The sequence below is a fragment of the Salvelinus namaycush genome, chromosome 34, assembly GCF_016432855.1.
Source record: "Salvelinus namaycush isolate Seneca chromosome 34, SaNama_1.0, whole genome shotgun sequence".
In the NCBI taxonomy this organism is placed as follows: Eukaryota; Metazoa; Chordata; class Actinopteri; order Salmoniformes; family Salmonidae; genus Salvelinus; species Salvelinus namaycush.
Genome location: NC_052340.1, coordinates 14,342,295 through 14,365,362, shown reverse-complemented (window position 1 = coordinate 14,365,362; position 23,068 = coordinate 14,342,295). Strand labels below are relative to the sequence as shown.

At 42.5% G+C, this 23,068-nt stretch overlaps 1 protein-coding gene across 2 annotated transcripts in view; it reads right to left on the bottom strand.

Annotated features, from left to right (window-relative positions):
• Positions 1–21,026, bottom strand: part of LOC120029073 (sortilin-related receptor-like) — a 78,888-nt gene extending 57,862 nt beyond the window's left edge. For both annotated transcript variants that reach the window (XM_038974378.1, XM_038974379.1), the window contains exons 1-6: positions 20,644–21,026; positions 8,072–8,188; positions 6,565–6,699; positions 1,957–2,118; positions 1,287–1,354; positions 152–332 (exon numbers count right to left, since the gene is read on the bottom strand). In XM_038974378.1, coding sequence (XP_038830306.1) covers positions 152–332; positions 1,287–1,354; positions 1,957–2,118; positions 6,565–6,699; positions 8,072–8,188; positions 20,644–21,024 — 1,044 coding nt within the window. In that variant the 5' untranslated portion in view covers positions 21,025–21,026. The remainder of the gene's footprint in view (positions 1–151; positions 333–1,286; positions 1,355–1,956; positions 2,119–6,564; positions 6,700–8,071; positions 8,189–20,643) is intronic.
• Between the last annotated feature and the right edge of the window lie 2,042 nt (positions 21,027–23,068).

Genomic DNA, 23,068 nt, shown 5'->3' with positions numbered 1-23,068 from the left:
ACTTCACCATGCCCAAAGGGATATTCAATGTCTGCTTTTTTATTCATTTTTTACCCATCTACCAATAGGTGCCCTTTGTTGCGAGGTATTGAAAAACCTCTCTGGTCTTAGTTGAATCAGTATAATTCCCCTGCAGGTCAACCTCACTTACTGTGGAAGTGGTGGCGAACATGTACTTGTCCCGGAGCTGGAAGTTGTCCACTCTCTCTAGGATGACTCGGCGGTTCTGCTCACTCTGGAAGAAGTCGGTGCTGCTGAGGATGCTGGACACCCCCTGGGGCTCGTGCCTCTGGACCAGCACCGTGGTGGGGGAGTCGTACGGCTCCACACCCCTGGAAAGATGCAGAAAACGGCCGTAAGTAGGACATAGGTAGGGCCAAAAGTTTTTCTTTGTTGACCACGTGAACTGAACTGGAAGAATTTATTGGCCAAGGGCCTTGGAGTTCTTCCCATTCAGATAACATGGTCTGGACGTCTAACCCTAGCTAACCCTCCACATCCACGCCTTTAAATCATTAACAGATTGGTCAAATCCTTCCAAAGCAGGGCTTTATCTTTTATGGATGGGGTTTGAAAGGAAAATGTATTTTTTTATGTTTAAATGTGCCACTCTCCTGCCTAGGCCTACTTTACGTGGTGAGAGACACATGGCACTGAAACTGTCGCAATCATCATCGTTATCAGATTGTTTTAAGCAAGTTTGTTGTTTTTGATGTGCTTGATAGACCTTTTCTCTGCAAACTCTGCGCATCTGGCACTCCAGGCAGGCTCAAGCAAACGTTCAAAGTATTTGAAAGATTTCAAACACTATTTGAACCCAGATCTGATTGATAGCAGGGTTCCAAATCCTTTAGGTGTTAGCAGAGTCATCAAGCCATTCACATAGTGAGCCCCAAATAAAAATCTTGTAATCAGTCTCTCTCTTCCTCAGGGATCGTAGTTGCATTTTCTTTGCATTGTCATTCAATTACAAGGGCCAATCTAATCTATGTATTTAACTTGGAGAGGCAGGGGGTTAGCTGGCGAGCTGCATGCTTGGAAAGCAGACAGCAATCGGAAGACATTAAGGTCTAGTGAGGGCCAGATGATGGAGGAGGCAGGCAGTCACAGGAAAACAGGAAGTAAACAGGAAATGAAGACACACACACACACATCCCACCCATCCCTCTCACAGACCGATGCTTTAATGTTTTGCAGACAGTCTGGCACTCAACATCAACAATTGGTTATACTGATGACTGTACGTTCTGCCTCTCCTCACACAATCACAGAGGCATTGATCTTACCAGAAATAGGCCTTCACGTGCTCTTGGATCAACACCCACGTCTCTCCAAAATCGTCAGATTTCCATAGCTGCAAAAATAACAGAGGCGGGGGGTGGGGAGTAAATGTAGGTCAGGGGCTCATTTGCACATGTTGACTCCAGGCTGCATATAACTGGCAGAATGTTTGAGAGTTAACCGTGTTCCATCATTTCTGTTAAGCTGAAACGTGAATAAGTAGTTAGGGAAAAATTCCACAAAATGTCCTCCGTATTGTGTTTTTCAGAGAGACAGTTTAGAATATGCAGCTGTGACATTTAATTACCATTTGCATTAAGAAATATTGAAATATTGGAATATCTTTGTTTCTCTAGAACACTGTATTATAAACCAAATGCTGTGGGCTATAGCATGGTAATCCAGCATATGGAGTAGAGTCATTAGTCCACATAGGCATCTAACCCCAAACAGAAATGGTGGCCACAGAGCTACAGGCAAGGCACTGATCATCATAATAGACACCTCCTGCACAAAGATCTCCATCATAAAAAGACTGTTGATCTCAAAGGACTTCCTGGTTACATAGAATTTATAAAACATGCTTACCTCTGCATGTTGTTAATCATCTACATTTCTGTCCGAGACCTTTTTTAAGAAGGTGAAGCAGCATTTCTATAGCAGTCAGTTGAGTACCTGTTTGTTGGGGTGGGAGCTGTCATAGCCCAGGACCAGGTTGGCCCTCTTGCTGTGCAGCAGCAGATCTGTGGGCTTGAAGGGGATGGAGAACCCCTGGATGGTCTTGCAGAAGTCAAAGGAGTTCCAGAGGTAGCTGTTGGTGGTGTCTGCAAAGAGGTACTGGAACAAGAGAAGGACAAGACGGGCCAAGGTTAGGCTAAATACCCACTGGGGTCTGTTCATGAGTGTTAAGGAATGTTAAGATAGAAATTGATTGTGAAGAATAGATAGGACATTCTTTCCTGTTGAACAGGGAATCATTCTCGCTCTATACATAGCATTTCTATTTGTACCTGCAACTTTCTAAACTGAATAAACCTGCTAAAACGTCAAGCCTGACTGATTTCAACAAATTAGAATAGTAAGAACCGGCCTAATATCTCACCTCCAAATATCTCTCGTCTAGCTATTTCAAAAGACTGTTTGCAAACACCCCCCAAAAATCATGAGAAATTCAAAGAAATATTCAGAGATATTTAATTTGAAATGCCTAATTACAAAATCAGATTACGTAATTATACAGTAGCTATAATTCCATTTTGTTGGTCCTTCCTTTGATCAATTTTTTTAAACTGCCTTCCCAATAACTCCTATATTCTCAACAGCCTCCACTTGGAAACAGGACAAATACATTTTTACAAATTAGAAAAAAATAACAAAACAAGTATTCAACCCCTATGTTACGGCAAGCCTAAATAAGTTCAGGAGTAAAAATGTGCTGAACAGGTCATAAATTGCATGGACTCACTCTGTGTGCAGTAATAATGTATATCATGATATTTGAATGACTACCTCATCTCTGTATTCCACACATACAGATAATTTTAAGGTCCCTCAGTCGATTAATGAATTTCAAACACAGATTCATACAAAAACACCAGAGAGGTTTTCCAATGCCTCGCAAAAACCTATTGGAAGATGGGTAAAAAAAAGCAGACATTGAATATCCCTTTGAGCATGGTGAAGTTGTTAATTACACTTTGGATGGCGTATCAACACACCCAGTCACTACAAAGATACAGGCATCCTTCCTAAGTCAGTTGCCAGAGAGAAAGGAAACCACTCATGGATTCCACCATGAGGCCAATGGTGACTTTAATGGCTGTGATAGGAGAAAACTGAGGATGGAACAACAACATTGTAGTTACTCCACAATACTAACCTAAATGACAAAGGAGGAAGCCTGTACAGAATACATTTCCCAAAAGATTGCATCCTTTTTGCAATAAGGCACTAAAGTAAAACTGCAAAACATGTGGCAAAGAAATGAACTTTATGTCCTAAATACAAAGCGTTATGTTTGGGGTAAATCTAACACAACACATCACTGAGTACCGCTCTTCATATTTTCAAGCATGGTGGTGGCTGCATAATGTTATGGGTATGCTTGCCATTAGCAAGGACTATAGATAATTTTTTAGGGTAAAAATCAAATGAATAGAGCAAAGCACAGGCAAAATTCTAGAGGAAAACCTGGTTCAGTCTGCTTTCCAGACACTGGAAGACAAATTCACCTTTCAGAAGGAGAATAAGCAAACACACAAGGCCAAATATATACTTGATTTGCTTACCAAGAGGACATTGCATGTTCATGAGTGGTCAAGTTACAGCTTTGACTTAAAATCGTCTTGAAAATACACTGCTCAAAAAAATAAAGGGAACACTAAAATACATCCTAGATCTGAATGAATGAAACATTCTTATTAAATACTTTTTTCTTTACATAGTTGAATGTGCTGACTACAAAATCACACAAAAATTATCAATGGAAATCAAATTTATCAACCCATGGAGGTCTGGATTTGGAGTCACACTCAAAATTAAAGTGGAAAACCACACTACAGGCTGATCCAACTTTGATGTAATGTCCTTAAAACAAGTCAAAATGAGGCTCAGTAGTGTGTGTGGCCTCCACGTGCCTGTATGACCTCCCTACAACGCCTGGGCATGCTCCTGATGAGGTGGTGGATGGTCTCCTGAGGGATCTCCTCCCAGACCTGGACTAAAGCATCCGCCAACTCCTGGACAGTCTGTGGTGCAATGTGGCGTTGGTGGATGGAGCGAGACATGTAGTCCCAGATGTGCTCAATTGGATTCAGGTCTGGGGAACGGGCGGGTCAGTCCATAGCAACAATGCCTTCCTCTTGCAGGAACTGCTGACACACTCCAGCCACATGAGGTCTAGCATTGTCTTGCATTAGAAAGAACCCAGGGCCAACCGCACCAGCATATGGTCTCACAAGGGGTCTGAGGATCTCATCTCGGTACCTAATGGCAGTCAGGCTACCTCTGGCCAGCACATGGAGGGCTGTGCGGCCCCACAAAGAAATGCCACCCCACACCATGACTGACCCACTGCCAAACCGGTCATGCTGGAGGATGTTGCAGGCAGCAGAACGTTCTCCACGGCGTCTCCAGACTCTGTCACGTCTGTCACATGTGCTCAGTGTGAACCTGCTTTCATCTGTGAAGAGCACAGGGCGCCAGTGGCGAATTTGCCAATCTTGGTGTTCTCTGGCAAATGCCAAACGTCCTGCACGGTGTTGGGCTGTAAGCACAACCCCCACCTGTGGACGTCGGGCCCTCATACCACCCTCATGGAGTCTGTTTCTGACCATTTGAGCAGACACATGCACATTTGTGGCCTGCTGGAGGTCATTTTGCAGGGCTCTGGCAGTGCTCCTCCTAATCCTCCTAGCACAAAGGCGGAGGTAGCGGTCCTGCTGCTGGGTTGTTGCCCTCCTACGGCCTCCTCCACGTCTCCTGATGTACTGGCCTGTCTCCTGGTAGCGCCTCCATGCTCTGGACACTACGCTGACAGACACAGCAAACCTTCTTGCCACAGCTCGCATTGATGTGCCATCCTGGATGAGCTGCACTACCTGAGCCACTTGTGTGGGTTGTAGACTCCGTCTCATGCTACCACTAGAGTGAAAGCACCGCCAGCATTCAAAAGTGACCAAAACATCAGCCAGGAAGCATAGGAACTGAGAAGTGGTCTGTGGTCACCACCTGCAGAATCACTCCTTTATTGGGGGTGTCTTGCTAATTGCCTATAATTTCCACCTTTTGTCTATTCCATTTGCACAACAGCATGTGAAATTTATTGTCAATCAGTGTTGCTTCCTAAGTGGACAGTTTGATTTCACAGAAGTGTGATTGACTTGGAGTTACATTGTGTTGTTTAAGTGTTCCCTTTATTTTTTTGAGCAGTGTATAACATTCAAAATGAGTGAATCTTTCTTTTAAATAAGCAGATCCATAACCAGTCAGACCTAAGTGGTATTATGGACAGAGAGGAACTGATCCTAGATCTGTACTCCTACTCTGAGAAGCTTGCTAAATACGGGCCCTGAATTCAAATGGGAAAGCCCACAGCTCAATGTGCAGATGAGAAGAAACCACTAATTTCCCATCGTAACCATCTCCATGATGTTGGGAACATGTTGCAGACTAAGAGGGTGGAATCCTCCGGCTGTTATCTGCTGTTATACCAGGCCGCCCTGCCTCGCTCTCTGGAGTTCACCTGTCTGCAGACTGATGGCCCAAGCCTGCAGGGCTCACAAGGCAGGCCACACGCGAATGCCTGCCTGCCTGCTAATGGAACAAACTGCGTTTACCATGCACCCTTACACCTTGCAATAACCTCCACTGGGCTGAGTGCCAGGGGGAACGGCTGGGGGCGGGGCCAGGGCTATGACTCACCGGCACACAATGAGACATAATCGAACACGGCACCGCACCAAACCAAACCGAAAGGCACTGCATCGAACAATCTCGATCTCATGAATGATAACTACGCATGTACACAAGCACACACACACCCACTATACAGCTAAATCAACCCTAATAAACCACAAGCTCAATAATGTTATGCGCCTTGCGCTGGTTGTGCGGAGATGGGAGAACATACGAGAAAAAGCTATACACTCAAACTTTGAAAACATAATAAAACTCCTCTATCAGGGCAGTCTTCGATATAGAGAAAGGTCTAAATACAGTATGTCTTATTATCATACTGTACACTGAGTAGATAAAACATGACATAGACTGACCAGGTGAAAGCTATGATCCCTAATTGATGTCACTTGTTAAATCCACTTCAATCAGTGTAGATGAAGGGGATGAGACAGGTTAAAGAAGGATTTTTAAGCCTTGAAACAATTGAGACATGGATTGTGTATATTCTGCCATTCAGAGGGTGAATGGGCAAGACTAAACATTTAAGGGCCTCTAAACGGGGTATGGTAGTAGGTGCCAGGTGCACCGGTTTGAGTGTGTCGAGAACTGCAACACTGCTGGGTTTTTCATGCTCAACAGTTTCCTGTGTGTATCAAGAATGGTCCACCACCCAAAGGACATCCAGCCAAATTGACAATTGTGGGTAGCATTGGAGGCAACATGGGCCAGCATCCCTGTGGAACACTTTGGACACCTTGTAGAGTCCATACCCCGACAAATTGAGGCTGTTCTGAGGGCCAAAGGGGATGTGACTCAATATTATGAAGGTGTTCCTAATGCTTCGTACACTCAGTGTACGTACCTCTATGGTCTTCAGCCACTTACCCTCTTATTGTCAGCGGGGCTGTGGTAGAACTGGGAGATGACCTGCTTGTTCCCCTCTTTCTCAATCTCCCCACTCAGCTGAAACCTCTCTGAGATGGGGGAGAAGCTGGTTCCATAGTCGTAAGAGACGTACACCTACCATGTGACAGAGGAGAGAGGAACGAGATGAAAACATGGAAGTCACGGTACATGGTAAACAAATGAAATCCACTATCACTGTACTTGTTGTTGTGATGCTTTTTGGACAGGAAAAATGCTTTTTGATGAAGGACACATTTCTTGTAGAGGACAAAATCATTTTAGAATGGGTGTATTGGGAGGGAGGCCATTAACTGACTCATCAAAGCATTTAGGCAGTAGCTAGACTTTCCAGCTACAGACTTTATCTACGGAGAGAAACACAATACTTGGGAAAAAGCTTTATCCATGTTAAGTGACTAGAGAGTTTAGTGTTCCGTTCTGTTCCCTCCTGTTCTGCAGATTCTACCAAAGACAATACACGAGTGAGGTCAGAGCTCTCAGATTCCCGTCAGAATGCCAGAGACCAAGGAGCTCAGACCACAGAGAACAGCACAAAGACCACTGAATCCACAATGCTGGCTGGAAGTTATATCGAGGAGCGTACTGAACTGGGAGCGGAGAGAGACACAAAACTAACAATTCTTGTACAAATAAACTGTCATTCACCAGTGGTATCTCTCCGGTTTATTATCAACCACTTTTTTTTGCAAATGGCATTACATCTTAAGTTAACCCCTTGAGGAGCGCGGGAGGTCCTTCTTACACTGTGCACAAAAGCAGTGGGAGGTGCTTGGGTTACTGTAAGCTGAGTGTGAGTAACAGGCAGGACAGGGAGCTGATATCATCAAAAGCAGACAGAGTAGAGAGAGAACTATTTTGGTGGTGTAACAGATGGAGGGATTCATCCGTGGCTCAGTGAATCTGATCTGTGAGAGGAGAGGAGTGGAGAGGAAGCACACGGCCGGCTGGCAGGCCATGGCGACATCTCCTCAGCAGAGTGGAACAGGTCCGGGCCCCGCAGCACTGACAACACGTGGCCTGTCACTGTCACTGACCAGATGGGCGCCCACGCACACACACACAACGCACATGCATGCGTGCACGCACGCACGCACACAAACACACATGGATACACAAAGACAACATTACAGTCAAACTGTGGTTAACACAGCACTACCATTTCTGCCATGGTAACTCGAACAAAGGAGTCTACATTTGAATGGCAGAATCCTATGGGTGTTATCTGAATAGAGGGCAATGTGAATTGAGAGGGAAGAAGATTCAGAAGCGGTTAAAAACAACATGCAGGCGTTAGGCTATGTAGTGGTGGATAGGTTCATGGATATGTTTGTTTCGTGCGATTGTGGATCACCATCCCACACAGAAGGTATGTTACTGTACTTACAGGAAATATAGGCTACTATATTAGTGTACTTACAGGAAGTGTACTACTGTATACGCAGGAAGTGTACTACTGTGTACTCACCGAGCTAGTCTTGGGACCTGCGGCTCCGACACTGTCTCTGGCCAACGCCACGATGACATTGCTCTTCTCCCCGGCCCAGTGCACCACCATCTGGTTATGGGAATCGTTCAGGTTGGCCTGCAAAGAAAAGAACAGTCTCTCAACTGACCTGTTGTATTTTTGTTCTGTTTGGTCAAAATGCAGCTCAACTCAGAGTCCAATGAATGAAGCAACTATCTGATCAATTACAGAGGCTTTTATATCTGATAAACATCCTTGGACCATATCAAATTTGTTATGAAATGATATTATCAGCTAGACATTGTAATGATTTTGCTGGGTTCGCAGCACCTGCTTAGCTGGTAGAAAGGTTGTGTGGAAGGTTGCTGTACCTTGCCTGGCTGTGTCTGGTGTATTGAACAGGGCTGTTGTGCTTTTCTTTATTCATCCTTCTAACCAGTTAAGCTCACTGGCGCACGTTACTACGGCAACGGACTTTGTGGTCTTATTGTTATGACCTTGTGAGGAGCACCTGGCTAAAGGCTCCTATCTGTGTGTGTGTGTGTGTGTGTGTGTGTGTGTGTGTGAGTGAGAGAGACAGTGAGCGAGAGAACAAGCAGTGAGCAGCTTTACCTCACATCGCCCACTTTCAGAGGCCTTCACTGTGTCCATTGAAACAACACAATGCTGCTACTAAGTGCTTGTGGTAGATGTAGTAGTGTAAAAGCAGAAGGCACAGCTCAAACAAACACTAACGCTCCATTGGTGCAGCTCTGACATTAAGATCTGTGAAGTGTGAGTCCACAAAAAGTATGTCATTTTAATTCCCACTGCCTTTGTCTCTCTTCTGAGCGCTCCTCTCTCTCATTCTTAATTTATCATTCTGCAGGGGGCTGTGGCTCTTTAAAAAGCTTGGTTTTCTCCCTTTACTACAGTATTTCTACAGACTTGTACTGTTGACAACACAAAGACTGTAATTTCTGTCTAAATGATGAACAGACGTTCCTCTTCTTTCAGTGGTAACTTTACACCAACTATTGGTACTGCGGCTTGTAGACTTAGTAATGGAATGTGATTTCTGCCGCAAATTGCTACAAAACAGCCTACAAGAGTTTGTTGTGTGTGTATAAGCATGATTTCAGCAGGAACATTGTAATAAGGTAACTCATTCCATGTAATAACACTCTCATTCCCTGAGATCAGAGTTCCAAAATAGTAGAAGAACACTTCTACTAACTGGACATCTCTAATAAGAAACGCTCATTCAGAACGTTTGAAAACATGTCACTATGGTGGGCCCTACTGAACACATCCCAGGAGGTCAGCTGAGTCAAAGGCAAGGCCGTCTTCAAGGCTGAGATGACTCTGCGGTAAATCTCAGAGCCTTTTAAGCCTCATTACCCGCAGACCATGTAAAGGGGTGCTGGTGTGGTCCTCCTGACACAGCTGAATCAGGAGAGTGATGGCACTGGTAAACTGCTGCAAATGGCATTGTGAGACACAATCTATTAATCTTGCCGAGCTCGATAACAAATCAACCATTAACAGGTAATGACGTGAGCGTCACTCAAACCATCTCCAGCTACGTGAAGCATTGGACTATGCTTGGGGTTAGGGCCTCAAACTCACTGTTGTCCGTTTGGTCCCAAAAGTTCTGGCTACCATTCGCTAAATCTCATAATACAGCCTTTAGGGTAGATGGGACTGACTGTAACTGCCTTCTATTTAGATTTGTGTTTAATTAATAATAGGTCTAATCATTGTGTTTTTAAAGTCTTTGTGTGTAGACATTTTGGGCTACCTCGAGCACAATGACATCTCCTATTGCCTGTGGTGTTGCAAGTGATTGACGTTATTACCAAAGACAGTACAGCATGAAGAGGCTATAACTGCTTCTCCAAAATAAATCCCTGATCACACTTGTAGGCGATGTCATGGCGACGTTGGCGAGCAAAGCTCATGCGTAGAAACACGTAATCGGGTCGAATGGTCATCTCGTGACAAACTGCGCATGTGCAGGCCCTCAAATCAAAGGCACTCCTTCGATATAAAGTTGTTTTTGACGAGAATTAAAACGTGTCAGTTTGTGACTTTCACAAGGTTGGAGTAATAACATTTAGCTACTTAAGACATTGGCTCGGATCTAGGTTTTGCCTTTAGATTGAGAAAATTAACAAGTAAGGAAGACATTTTCACTTCTCTCATTGACTTCTCAAACCCCAAATACCAGCCTGGTCTGTTTGGTCTGTTTCGCAAGCGTTCCCGGAAGTCTCTGATGTCACAGAGGCCTTGAAGTAAATGTTGGGCCCGAAAATGTGCCTAACTTTGATAATAGCATCCTGTTTAACACTGCCAAATGATTTTAAGCATAGATAGTCATGATTGCTAGTATGATAGTTAAAGGATAGAAAGTTGCAAAGAAAGAAGTGACCCAGTACATACAAAGTGACCCAGTACATACATAGGCAACCAGCAGTCTTCACCAAGCAAGTCCCAGGGATTCTAACAATACAAATTCCTTTGCATTAGTGCATTGACGTAAGCGCTGGTATCCTCAGACAAGCCCAAAATTATTCAACACCAAGTCAGGAAGAACGCAGGCCTATTTCTCCTTTATTTATTTACTTGTTTTTTATAGACTCGGCCAAACCTTGAAGGAAACCTTGAAGGATCAGTAAATTAATCTGTCCATAGGTCACGGCTCCTGCACATTTTGCACTAACCGGACGAAGCTAGATTAATATCAGTTGCAAAACATCATCAGTATGGAAAAGGAAGTATGCAAACCATGCTTTACAAAAGCCAGGAGACGCTTTCGTTGTACCAAAAACAACATTCTCTCCTTTTCTCTTCTCATGTAACCTCCTCATAACCTCATGGTTGTGTTCAGTGGAGAGAAATTGATTTGAAACGAGTGAAACAGGGAGGTTGGCTAATACCTGAACTTGTCCAAGAAACACTCATTTTCGTTTACCGCGGCAAAACGGTTTTGTGCCCTACTAAACGCGACCCTGGTGCTACTCCGTCAATCTGTTTCCTCAACAACAACAAGCAAAGAACAAAATCCAGTAAAACAGGGTGATTATACATCTCCCCATCATGTTCTCCTTCATTATTCAAGAGAGCATAATGAACCACTGCTGAAAGAGTATCACTGTTGGAGTGGCGCTGAACCGCCGATGATAAATTAGCATTTTCAAACTACCAGCATGTATTTTTGGCTGGATGCAGCACAATCGAGCCACTGTCCTCTGTGACAGTCATGCCACACATTATTTTTTTTAAATATATATTTATATATATATACATATACACACTGGATGAATATAAATGTGTTATAGGCTAGTTGTTAATCTCCCCATAGTGTAGTCTGGGCTCGGCTATGTTATATAAAAGGGCTGCCCTGCTCTGTGGAATCTCCGAAGTGGGCTCCTTGACAGAGACTAGAGAGTCCTTCTTCACAAGGCTGAATGATAAGTGGGTTAACATGGCAGATCATGCTGAATGTCTCAATGCTGTAGCCAGCCAGCAAAACATTAGTGAGTGCCTGGCACATTCTTTTGGGGTAAAATGGGAGAAACAAGCTTGAAGTGAGACTTGAAGTGAATTTGGTGTGTGTGCGTACACATTTTACTATACTTGTGAGTACCAGAAGTATTCACAAGAATAGTAAACCAACAAAAATTCAGAGAAGTGAGGAAATTTTGCAGAGCCACAATTTTAGGCATAGGGGTTATGTTTAGGGTTCGAATTTGGGTTAGGGGTTAAGGTTAGGGTCAGGGAAAATAGGATATTGAATGGGAATCAATTGTTGGTCAACAAAAAGTAAGATATATAGTACCAGTCAAAAGTTTGGATACACCTACTCATTCAAAGATAATTCTTTATTTTACTATTTTCTACATTGTAGAATAATAGTGAAGAAATCAAAACTAATGAAATAGCACATATGGAATCATGTAGTAACCAAAATAAAATGTTAAACAAATAAAAATATATATTTATATTTGAGAATCTACAAAGTAGCCACCCTTTGCCTTGACTACCGCTTTGCACACTCTTGGTATTCTCTCAACCATCTTCACGAGGTAGACACCTGGAATGCATTTCAATTAACAGGTGTGCCTTGTTAAAAGTACATTTGTGGAATTTCTATCCAACTTAATGCGTTTGAGCCAATCAGTTGTAACAAGGTAGGGGTTGGGGTGGTGTACAGAAGATGGTATTTTACCAAATAGGGCTATGTCAATATTATGGCAAGAACAGCTCAAAAAAGCAAAGAGAAACAACAGTCCATCATTAATTTAAGACATGAAGGTCATTCAATTCAGAAAATTTCAAGAACTTTGAAAGTTTCTTCAAGTGCAGTCGCAAAATCCATCAAGCACTATGTTGAAACTGGCTCTCATGATGACCAGCCACAGGAAAGGAAGACCCAGAGTTACCTCTGCTGCAGAAGTTCATTAGAGTTAACTGCACCTCAGATTGCAGCCCAAATAAATGCTTCACAGCGTTCAAGTAACAGACACATCTCAACATCAAAATGTTCAGAAGAGACTGTAAATCAGGCCTTCGTGGTCAAATTGCTGCAAAGAAACCACTACTAAAGGACACCAATAAGAATAAGAGACTTGCTTGGTCCAAGAAACACGAGCAATGGACATTAGACCAGTGGAAATGTCTAATGTCCATTTGTTTGATGAGTCCAAAATTGCGATTTTTGGTTCCAACTGCCGTGTCATTGTGAGACGCAGAGTAGGTGAACGGATGATCTCTGCATGTGTGGTTCCCACCGCGAAGCATGGAGGAGGTGTGATGGTGTGCATTCTGCAGCGATACGCTTAACCATCTGGTTTGCGCTTAGTGGAACTATAATTTGTTTTTCAACAGGCCAGTGACCCAAAACTCACCTCCAGGCTGTGTAAGGGCTATTGACCAAGGAGAGTAATGATGGAGTGCAGCATCAGATGCCCTGGCCTCCACAATCACCCAACCTCAACCCAATTAAGATGGTTTGGGATGAGTTGGACCGCAGAGTGAACGAAAAGCAGCCAACAAGTGCTCAGCATACATGGGAACTCCTTCAAGACTGTTGGAAAAGCATTCCTCATTAAACTGGTTGAGAGAATCCCAAGAGTATGAAAAGCTGTCATGAAGGCAAAGGGTGGCTACTTTGAAGAATCAAAAATATATTTTGATTTGTTTAACACTTTTTTGGTTACCACATGATTCCATATGTGTTATTTCATAGTTGTGATTTCTTCACTATTATTCTACAAATGTAGAAAACAGTAAAAACAAAAGAAAAACCCTGGAATGAGTAGGTGTGTCCAAACTTTGGACTGGTACTGTAGCTGTGTGTGTGTGGTATGTTCGTTCCTTGGGAGGTTAAGTTGGTTCAGCACAAACATTCATTCAGCTCCAGGTGATTTATAGTAGAGTTGAAGTCTGAAGTTTACATACATTTAGGTTGGAGTCATTAAAACTTGTTTTTCAACCACTCCACAAATTTCTTGATAACAAACTATAGTTTTGGCAAGTCGGTTAGGACATCTACTTTGTGCATGACCCAAGTAATTTTCCCAACAATTGTTTACAGACAGATTATTTCACTGTATCACAATTCCACTGGGTCAGACGTTTACATACACGAAGTTGACTGTGCCTTTAAACAGCTTGGAAAATTGCAGAATATGATGTCATGGCTTTAGAAGCCTCTGACAGGATAATTGACATAATTTGAGTCAATTGGAGGTGTACTTGTGGATGTATTTCAAGGCCTACCTTCAAACTCATTGCCTCTTTGCTTGACATCATAGGGAAATCAAAAGAAATCAGCCAAGACCTCAGAAAAAAATTGTAGACCTCCACAAGTCTGGTTCATCCTTGGGAGAAATTTCCAAACACCTGAAGGTACCACGTTCATCTGTACAAACAATAGCACGCAAGTAAAAACACCATGAGACCACATAGCCGTCATACCGCTCAGGAAGGAGACGCGTTCTGTCTCCTAGAGATGAACGTACTTTGGTGCGAAAAGTGCAAATCAATCCCAGAACAGCAGCAAAAGGACCCTGTGAAGATGCTGGAGGAAACAGGTACAAAAGTATCTACATCCACAGTAAAACGAGTCCTATATCAACATAATCTGAAAGGCCGCTCAGCAAGGAAGAAGCCACTGCTCCAAAACCACCATAAAAAGCCAGACTACGGTTTGCAACTGCACATGGGAGCAAAGATAGTACTTTTTGGAGAAATGTCCTCTGGTCTGATGAAACAAAAATAGAACTGTTTGGTCATAATGACCCTCATTATGTTTGGAGGGAAAAGTGAAACGCTTACAAGATGAAGAACACCATCCCAACCGTGAAGCACGGTGGTGACAGCTTCATGTTGTGGGGGTGCTTTGCTGCAGGAGAGACTGGTGCACTTCACAAAATAGATGGAAAATTATGTGGATATATTGAAGCAACATCTCAAGACATCAGTCAGGAAGTTCAGGCTTGGTCGCAAATGGGTCTTCAAATGGAAAATGGCCCCAAACATACTTCCAAAGTTGTGGCAAAATGGCTTAAGGACAACAAAGTCAAGGTATTGGAGTGGCCATCACAAATTTGTGGGTTGAACTGAAAAAGCGTGTGCGAGCAAGGAGGCCTACAAAGCTGACTCAGTTACATCAGCTCTGTCAGGAGGAATGGGCCAAAATTGACCCAACTTATTATGGGAAGCTTGTGGAAGGCTATCCTGAAACGTTTGACCCAAGTTAAACAATTTAAAGGCAATGCTACCAAATACTAATTGAGTGTATGTAAACTTCTGACCCACGGCGTATGTGATGAAAGAAATAAAAGCTGAAATAAAGAAATCTCTACTATTATTCTGACATTTCACATTCACAAAAAAAGTGGTGATCCTAACTGACCTAAGACAGGTAATTTTTACTCTGATTAAATGTCAGGAATTGTGAAAAACTGAGTTAAAATGTATTTAGCTAAGGTATATGTAAACTTCCGACTTCAACTGGCCTTCATCCTTCATCTGACCTTGACAGACTAGTGAGCTGAAATGCAGCTCACACACACCAGAGCATTGAAAATGCCCTTTTTGACATAGCTTTTCCACATCTGTATTGTTCACCTTCTTTACTGCAACTTGCAGTGAATTCACACCAACTTCTAACTGTAAGTGAGTGTGAGTGTTAAGGGTCAAAAACTAGTCTATGGTTTTAGTCCTGAGCGGATCTGTCAGACTGTAGTAAATTATATACAAACGAAACCAATGAAATGGATGAAGGGGACCACGCTGGCATAGCTTGCCAATGCTTGTTCTCTCGCTCGCTGTCTCACACACACACATCGATAGGCCGAAATAATGAATGAACAACAAGGTGTCCAATACAACTGCAGATATTCAACCATAATTCCTTCATTACGATCAAAGATGATCAGGATTCTGATTGTTTACCAGAGTACTTATTTTTCACCGGCACTCGCTTCACTGCAGTTAGCAAACAGTAATTGTTCTACTACATTAGGCCTGATCTCTTGAAACTCAACACATAACTGCAAACATATGTATCCTCCTTGCTCACACAGGCTCATAGAAGTTGGCTAGATGACATGCATCGGAACAAGTCCAGGCACCAGACAAGTCTAGTCAAATGTATTCATCAAGGCTCCTTACGTGTGACATTATGACCACTATTTAATGAGGAAAATGAGTACAGCCAAGCATTCCCCAAGCCAGACCAAACATCACCATGGCACTCAAATAGTGTTCTTATGCACAAACCCCGTTTGATATGTTTACTATGTGTCCTGTGGCAGGGAACCAGATCCTGCTTGCAGTACACCTTCAGAGTGTGTCATGTTATTTCCCTGGAGATGTTTGTGAACTGTGGGAAACCATTTACTGGATAGATTGAGCAACTTCAGGGGAGTGTTCAGTAAGGCACGCCCTAGCAAAACAAAATCACTATTGGACAAGTTCAGGTATGACTTCCGCGTTTCACTCTGTTTCAAGACGTTCTGTCTCTGCTGAACACAAACGAGATGCTAGACTAGAGGCTTGGCTCTCTTGTTTGTTTTGAGTGAGAATTTCAACTGGCAGATGCTCAAGACAGGTTTCAGTCACACTTCGTGCTTGAATTTCACAATCGATGCTGCCTACACCGCAAGTCAAATCAAATCAAAATTGTATTTTTCACATGTGCCAAATACAGCAGGTGTAGTAGACCTTAACGTGAAATGCTTACTTACAAGCCCTTAACCAACAATGCAGTTAAGAAAATAAAGTAAAGAAAATATTTACTAAATAAACTAAAGTATAATTTTTGTCGTTTTTTTAAGTAACAAAATAACTATAATGGGGCTATATACAGGGGGTACCGGTACCGAGTCAATGTCCGGGGGTACAGGTTAGTCGAGGTAATTTGTACATGTAGGTAGGGGTAAAGTGACTATGCATAGATAATAAAACAGCAAGTAGCAGCAGTGTAAAAACAAAGGGGGGGTATCAATGCAAATTGTCCGGGTGGCCATTTGGTTAATTGTTCAGCAGTCTTATGGCTTGGGGGTAGAAGCTGTTAAGAAGCCTTTTGGACCTAGACTTGGCGCTCCGTTACTGCTTGCCATGTGGTAGCAGAGAGAACAGTCTATGACTTGTTTAATGGTCTTGCTCACATCGGCTACGGAGAGTGTGACGACACAGTCATCCAGAACAGCTGGTGCTCTCATGCAGCTCCAGTGTTGCTTGCCTCTAAGCAAGCGTATAAATATATTTAGCCCATCTCGTAGGCTCGCGTCACTGGGCAGCTTGCAGCTGGGTTTCCCTTTGTAGTCCGTAATAGTTTGCAAGCCTTGCCACATCCGACGAGCTTCAAAGCCGGTGTAGTAGGATTCAATCTTAGTCCTGTATTGACGCTTTGACTGTTTGATGGTTCGTCTGAAGGCATAGCGGGATTTCTTAGAAACGTCCACATTAGTGTCCCGCTCCTTGAAAGCGGCAGCTCTATCCTTTAGCTGGGTGCGGATGTTGCCTGTAATCCATGGCTTCTGGTTGGGATATGTACGCACAGTCACTGTGGGGACGACGTCGTCGATGTACTTATTGATGAAGCCGGTGACTGAGGTGGTATACTCCTCAATGCCATTGGATGAATCCCGGAACATATTCCAGTCTGTGCTAGCAAAACAATCCTGTTGCGTAGCATCCGCGTCATCTGACCATTTCTGTATTGAGCGAGTCACTAGTACTTCCTGCTTTAGTTTTTGCTTGTAAACAGGAATCAGGAGGATAGAATTATGGTCAAATTTTCCAAATAGAGGGCGAGGGAGAGCTTTGTACACATCTCTGTGAGTGAAGTAAAGGTGGTCTAGAGTTTTTTTCTTCTTCTCTGGTTGCATGTGACATGCTGGTAGAAATTAGGTAAAACGGATTTAAGTTTGCCTGCATTAAAGTCCCCGGCCACTAGGAGCACCACTTCTGGATGAGCATTTTCTTCTTTGTTTATGGCCTTATACAGATCGTTGAGTGCGGTCTTCTTGCCAGCGTCAGTTTGTGATGGTATATAGACGGCTACGGACAATATAGATGAAAACGCTCTTGGTAGTGTTGTCTAATCAAATCAAACTTTATTTGCCACATGCGCCGAATACAACAAGTGTAGACTTTACCGTGAAATGCTTACTTACAAGCCCTTAACCAACAGTGTAGTTCAAGAAGAAGAAAGTCTACAGCTTATCAAGAGGTCGAGACTCGAGACTACCTTAATATTAGACATTGCGCACCAGCTGTTATTGACAAAAAGACACACACCCCGACCACTGGTCTTACCGGACGTAACTGTTCTGTTCTGCCGATGCACGGAAAACCCAGCCAACTGTATATTATCTGTGTCGTCGTTCTGCCACGACTCGGTGAAACATAAGATATTACAGTTTTAAATGTCCCGTTGGTAGGATAGTCTCGAACAGAGCTCATCCAGTTTATTCTCCAGTGATTGCACGTTGGCAAATATAATGGATGGTAGAGGCGGGTTACCCACTCGCAGACGAATTCTTACAAGGCACCGTGATCTCCGCCCCCTTTATTTCCTTCATGTGAATGACGGGGATTTGGTCCTCATCTGGAAGCAGCATTATATCCTCACTTCAGACTCATGAATTAAAAAATCTTCATCCAGTTATTAGGTGAGTAATCTCTGTTCTGATATCCAAAAGCTCTTTTCGGTCATGAAAGACAGTAGCATCAACATTATGTACAAAATAAGTTACAAACAATGCGAAAAAACACAAAATAGCACAACTGGTTAGGAGACAGTAAAACGGCAGCCATCCCCTTGGGCGCCATTCTTTGTCTCAGAGTTTGTTTTTTCTACTTCCTTTCCTAATTGTTTTGAGCTCATTATCAGGAATGAACTTTAAACCAACATTCCACATTCCTTACTTAAACTAAGAAACTGATTAATTGTATCCACATTTCACACACACTGACAACATCCTATACAGATTTGTACAACAATTACATTTAAAGGGAGAATTATATCTATATAGGATATATATATATATATATATATATATATATATAGGTTAGCATTTCGCTACACTCGCATTAACATCTGCTAACCATGTGTATGTGACCAATAAAATTGGATTTGATATGGCTAGGGACGGGGGACTGAAAGCTTACTTAAACTTAAATGACAAAATAACAGCCATACAGTTGCTACAAATAGCCAACCTTATTTATAAACAAATAAAGTATGTACCTTTTTGTGCATTTTTGGCAAACATTTTGTGCATTTTCACTGCAGCACCTTTAGAAACATCTAGGCTGAATCCCATGAGTGCCCTGTCTAAGCTATTTAATCCCTGAAGATATTGGCTTTCCTCTACTGTCACAGAAGAGACACTGACTGTCCAGAACAAAACATGACATCTGACCAGCAGAGGAATTATTTCCAAAGTTGATCACATAAGCAACCCTGTCTGTTCCAATTTGAGGTTGTGTGGAATGCGGTGCAACCACCAGTGACTTTTAGTTTCATTTTAAGGAATACTGAAGAGCTGACTACCTTAATAAATAAGAAATCACATTATGGAGCTACTCAGCAATGTGACCTGACTCTTACAGACTTGATATCCTTGGCCACTTTAATAAATGGAACACTAGTCACTTTAATAATGCCACTTTAAGAATGTTTACATATCTCGCATAACTCATCTCATATGTATATACTGTATACTACACTATCTATTGCATCTTAGCCGCTCTGTCACTGCTCATCCATATATTTGTATATTTATTTATTTATTCTTATCCCATTCCTTTACTAGATTGTGTGTATTAGGTTTTGTGGTGGAATTGTTGATATTACCTGTTAGATACTGCTGCACTGTCGGATCTAGAAGCATAAGCATTTCACTACACTCGCAATCACATCTGCTAACCATGTGTATGTGACCAATAAAATTTGATTTGATTCATCATACACAACAGCCCCAACATCTTACAGAAATCAATAACAAAAATGTAATATACAAAGACTGACACTATTGGCTCTTCGCAATATTTCCACCCTCCAATATGGCAAGCATGTCCACATGGGGAAGACTATAGCGGCAGTCTTGGCTAATTAGAATTGTGTTATTGTTCACGGTCATCAACTGTGTGATTGTGGTGACATGCTGTGATCACGGGGTTTCTGAAAAACTGGTCAAATATAAATACTGCATTAGTTTGGTCAAGAAGAGAATTCAAAGACTTCGTGCAATACATGTGTGTGTAACAGTCTGTTGGTAGACAGTAAAACGGAGGGTTTATTTACTAGATCCACTGACGTCATTGAATAGGTTATGCCAGTGCTTTCTATGGTAGCTCGAGCCTTACATCGGGGAGAAAAGCGCCCGCCATGGCATCGTATGCTGAAATGGGACAGTCTGTGTTAAAAAGTAGAGTAGCTATCTCGCTACGGTGGTACTGATAATCACACACTTGACAATAAACTAGACTGACTTCGAAAGCCTGGCTTTGGCTATTTGCTCTTCACCTCTCCTCGTCAAGGGTCGTGCATGAAATGAGAGCCATACAGCAGGGTTCCCCAACTTGCGGCCAGCGGGCCGAATTTGGCCCACGGGTGGTTTTATTTGGCCCCAAGTAAAATTAAAATAAAAAAAAAGTTAAATGCTCCAAGTGATTTTTATTTAAGAAATCTGTTTCAATTATTCACACGAATAATATAGAGACAAGTGATCGTATACAAACGTAAGCAAGGTTTGAAATGTTTTAGTCAAACAGTATATATGTTTGGGCTTCTTGCGATCAATTTGCAGTTTACAAATTATTTGTAATTATGTTCAGGTCCCCGACCATCCGCACAAGAAAAAAATCGACCCGCAGCTGAATATAGTTGATGATCCCTGCCATTGAGGTTTCTGAGTTCCGTTACTAAACTAGCTAGGTAGTTAACGTGAGCTGCTAAACCTAACTAGCTACTGTAGCTAACTGTAGATAGCCTTCTGAGTGTGACGAGAGACCAGCTAGCGAGCTGCTTTCAGTAGAATTGTAGTTACACTGGAAAAGTAATGCATTACCTGTCCATACACCTTTGGCACGGGTGGTTGGACTGCACTCCGCCGAATGCGATGCTGATACATGCCCGAAGCTCTGTCTTCCCTTGCATTACGTGCAGCTCGTCGTTTCGCATCGGCGCCTATTCCATGGATACATTCTTCATTTGCGTTCACCGTAGAAAAACCCCTGTCCTGCAGTAGCAATAACCGCTGGTCTCGATGAAGACGAAGGGTGGAGGAAAATGTACCAGGAGCGAAGAAAAATAACAAATATATTGTAAACCTAAGAGGGGACAGCATCTTGACTGTCTGTCTTGTCGCCATGTTTGTGTATGTTTCGTTTGGGTAACTAGAAGTGCTCCTTCGAGAGGCGATTGGAGTAAGCGTAGGAGGCACCCCCATCATCCCCCTCTCCTAAGCAAAGTATGCTAGTTGCATTGGGCAGGTTCGTTTTGCATGTCTCGGTGCGTCGTGTGGGTGGAGATTTCACTTAAGGACCAATGGAATGTCTAAAATGTATAAACTCCGGACATCACGGGCACCGGGCAATGGAAAATGAACTCGCCCATTGTTAGCGACTTTTTGGTATATTGAATGAGTTTGCATTTGTGGATGCACTTGAAAAATATCCAACATGATAAACAACCAATGATATATATCTAAATCATTGTATACAACACTACATGGCAAATCCTTACACATGTACCAACCCCAAAAAATCTGAATGACAAAAATCTAAAAAGTCTGAAGGACAAAGTTCAAACGGCCCAAAATAAACTAATGAGAAGTATAGGCCTACTCAAGCTCAGCCGTAGGACGCACATTGGTCTTAATCTTGTTGTACATGATAGAACTTGCACCCAGTTACCTGTCTGGTTATTTTAATTTCATTAGAGACTCTCATAGCCATCACACCAGAGCTCTGCCCGGAGTAACCCTGAACTACCCCTTGTGCATTTTACCAGTAGGCCTGGTCTCATGAGTCTTTTCAAGTACCCCCTGTGGAAGGCCAAGTACCCCTGGTTGGAAAATACTGGCTTAAAGAAAGTATAATTGTTTCAGCTAACGTTATTGTTTTCATTTTCTAATCTTGTGTATATTTTGTTTTTATGTATTTTCAAAAGAACCGCAATGGAAAAAAGTTTGACACTTTTTTGTGTCATCCTCAATGCTTTTAATGCCCTTGTGCTGTATCCATGTGTGTGGTGTATCCATGTGTGTGGTGTATTGCATTTAAAATTGTCAACAACAAAAAAAGCTAAGCAAAGAACACTTGAAATTGCATTCAATTTACAACTGTTTTGAAAACCTACGCTAAATAAATAAATGTCCCCAGAAAGCAAAGCTTTTCCTTGTATATGACTCACCATTATCATTATTATCTACAAGGGGAATAGAATAGATCAGAACAGAATAAAGCAGCTATGTTCACACAAACAAGTATCTTAGGTCTCACTCCCACCACTGGACAAAAGGCAGACATGACAAATCACACAACATAACCTATTGTACTGTAAATGCACGAAAACACAACCTGTGCTTATATAACATGCAGAGTCAACATGACAGCTGTCTCCAACCGAGTACATTAGCAACAGGATTTGATATAAAGTAAAGTGGATATGGGCGCTTTTTCACTGTGTTTCTTCATTGATTCGGTGAGACACTTTCACAATAGATTGTGAAACAAATGTGTCTTAGAGACAACAAGCTACATATGGGTTATTATTATAAAAACGGGAGTGACATGGATATATTGTAGGTAAACTTTAGGAAAAATCTGAAAAGATCTGGAGGTCACCAGTAATTTATGTGTGCGACTTTTGACTTGAAAAAAGGCTAGCCACTTACAATAATTTACTCTCAGTCAATTAGATCCTTACACATGCAGATTGTTCTACTGCACATTGCTCGTTATTAACCCACAGACAGAGAGGTGTGGAAAGGGACATAGACGTTGCCATGGGAGATCCCTAAGGGCCTGCACATACATCTTGCAAGGGGAGGAGATCTTCAGTAGTTACAGTGCCTTCGGAAAGTATTCAGACCCCTTGACTTTTTGCACATTTTGTTAGAATACAGCCTTTTTATAAAATTGATTAAATTGTTTTTCCCCTCATCAATCTACACATGATACCCATAATGACAAAGCAAATACAGGTTTTTAGATCCTCTCAAGCTCTGTCAGGTTGGATGGGGAGTGTTGCTGCACAGCTATTTTCAGGTCTCTTCAAAGATGTTCGGTCGGGTTCAAGTCCGGGCTCTGGCTGGGCCACTCAAGGACATTCAGAGACTTGTCCCAAAGCCACTCCTGCATTGTCTTGGCTGTGTGCTTAGGGTTGTTGTCCTGCTGGAAGGTGAACTTTCTCCCCAGTCTGAGGTCCTGAGAGCTCTGGAGCAGGTTTTCATCAAGGATCTCTGTACTTTGCTCCGTTCATATTTGCCT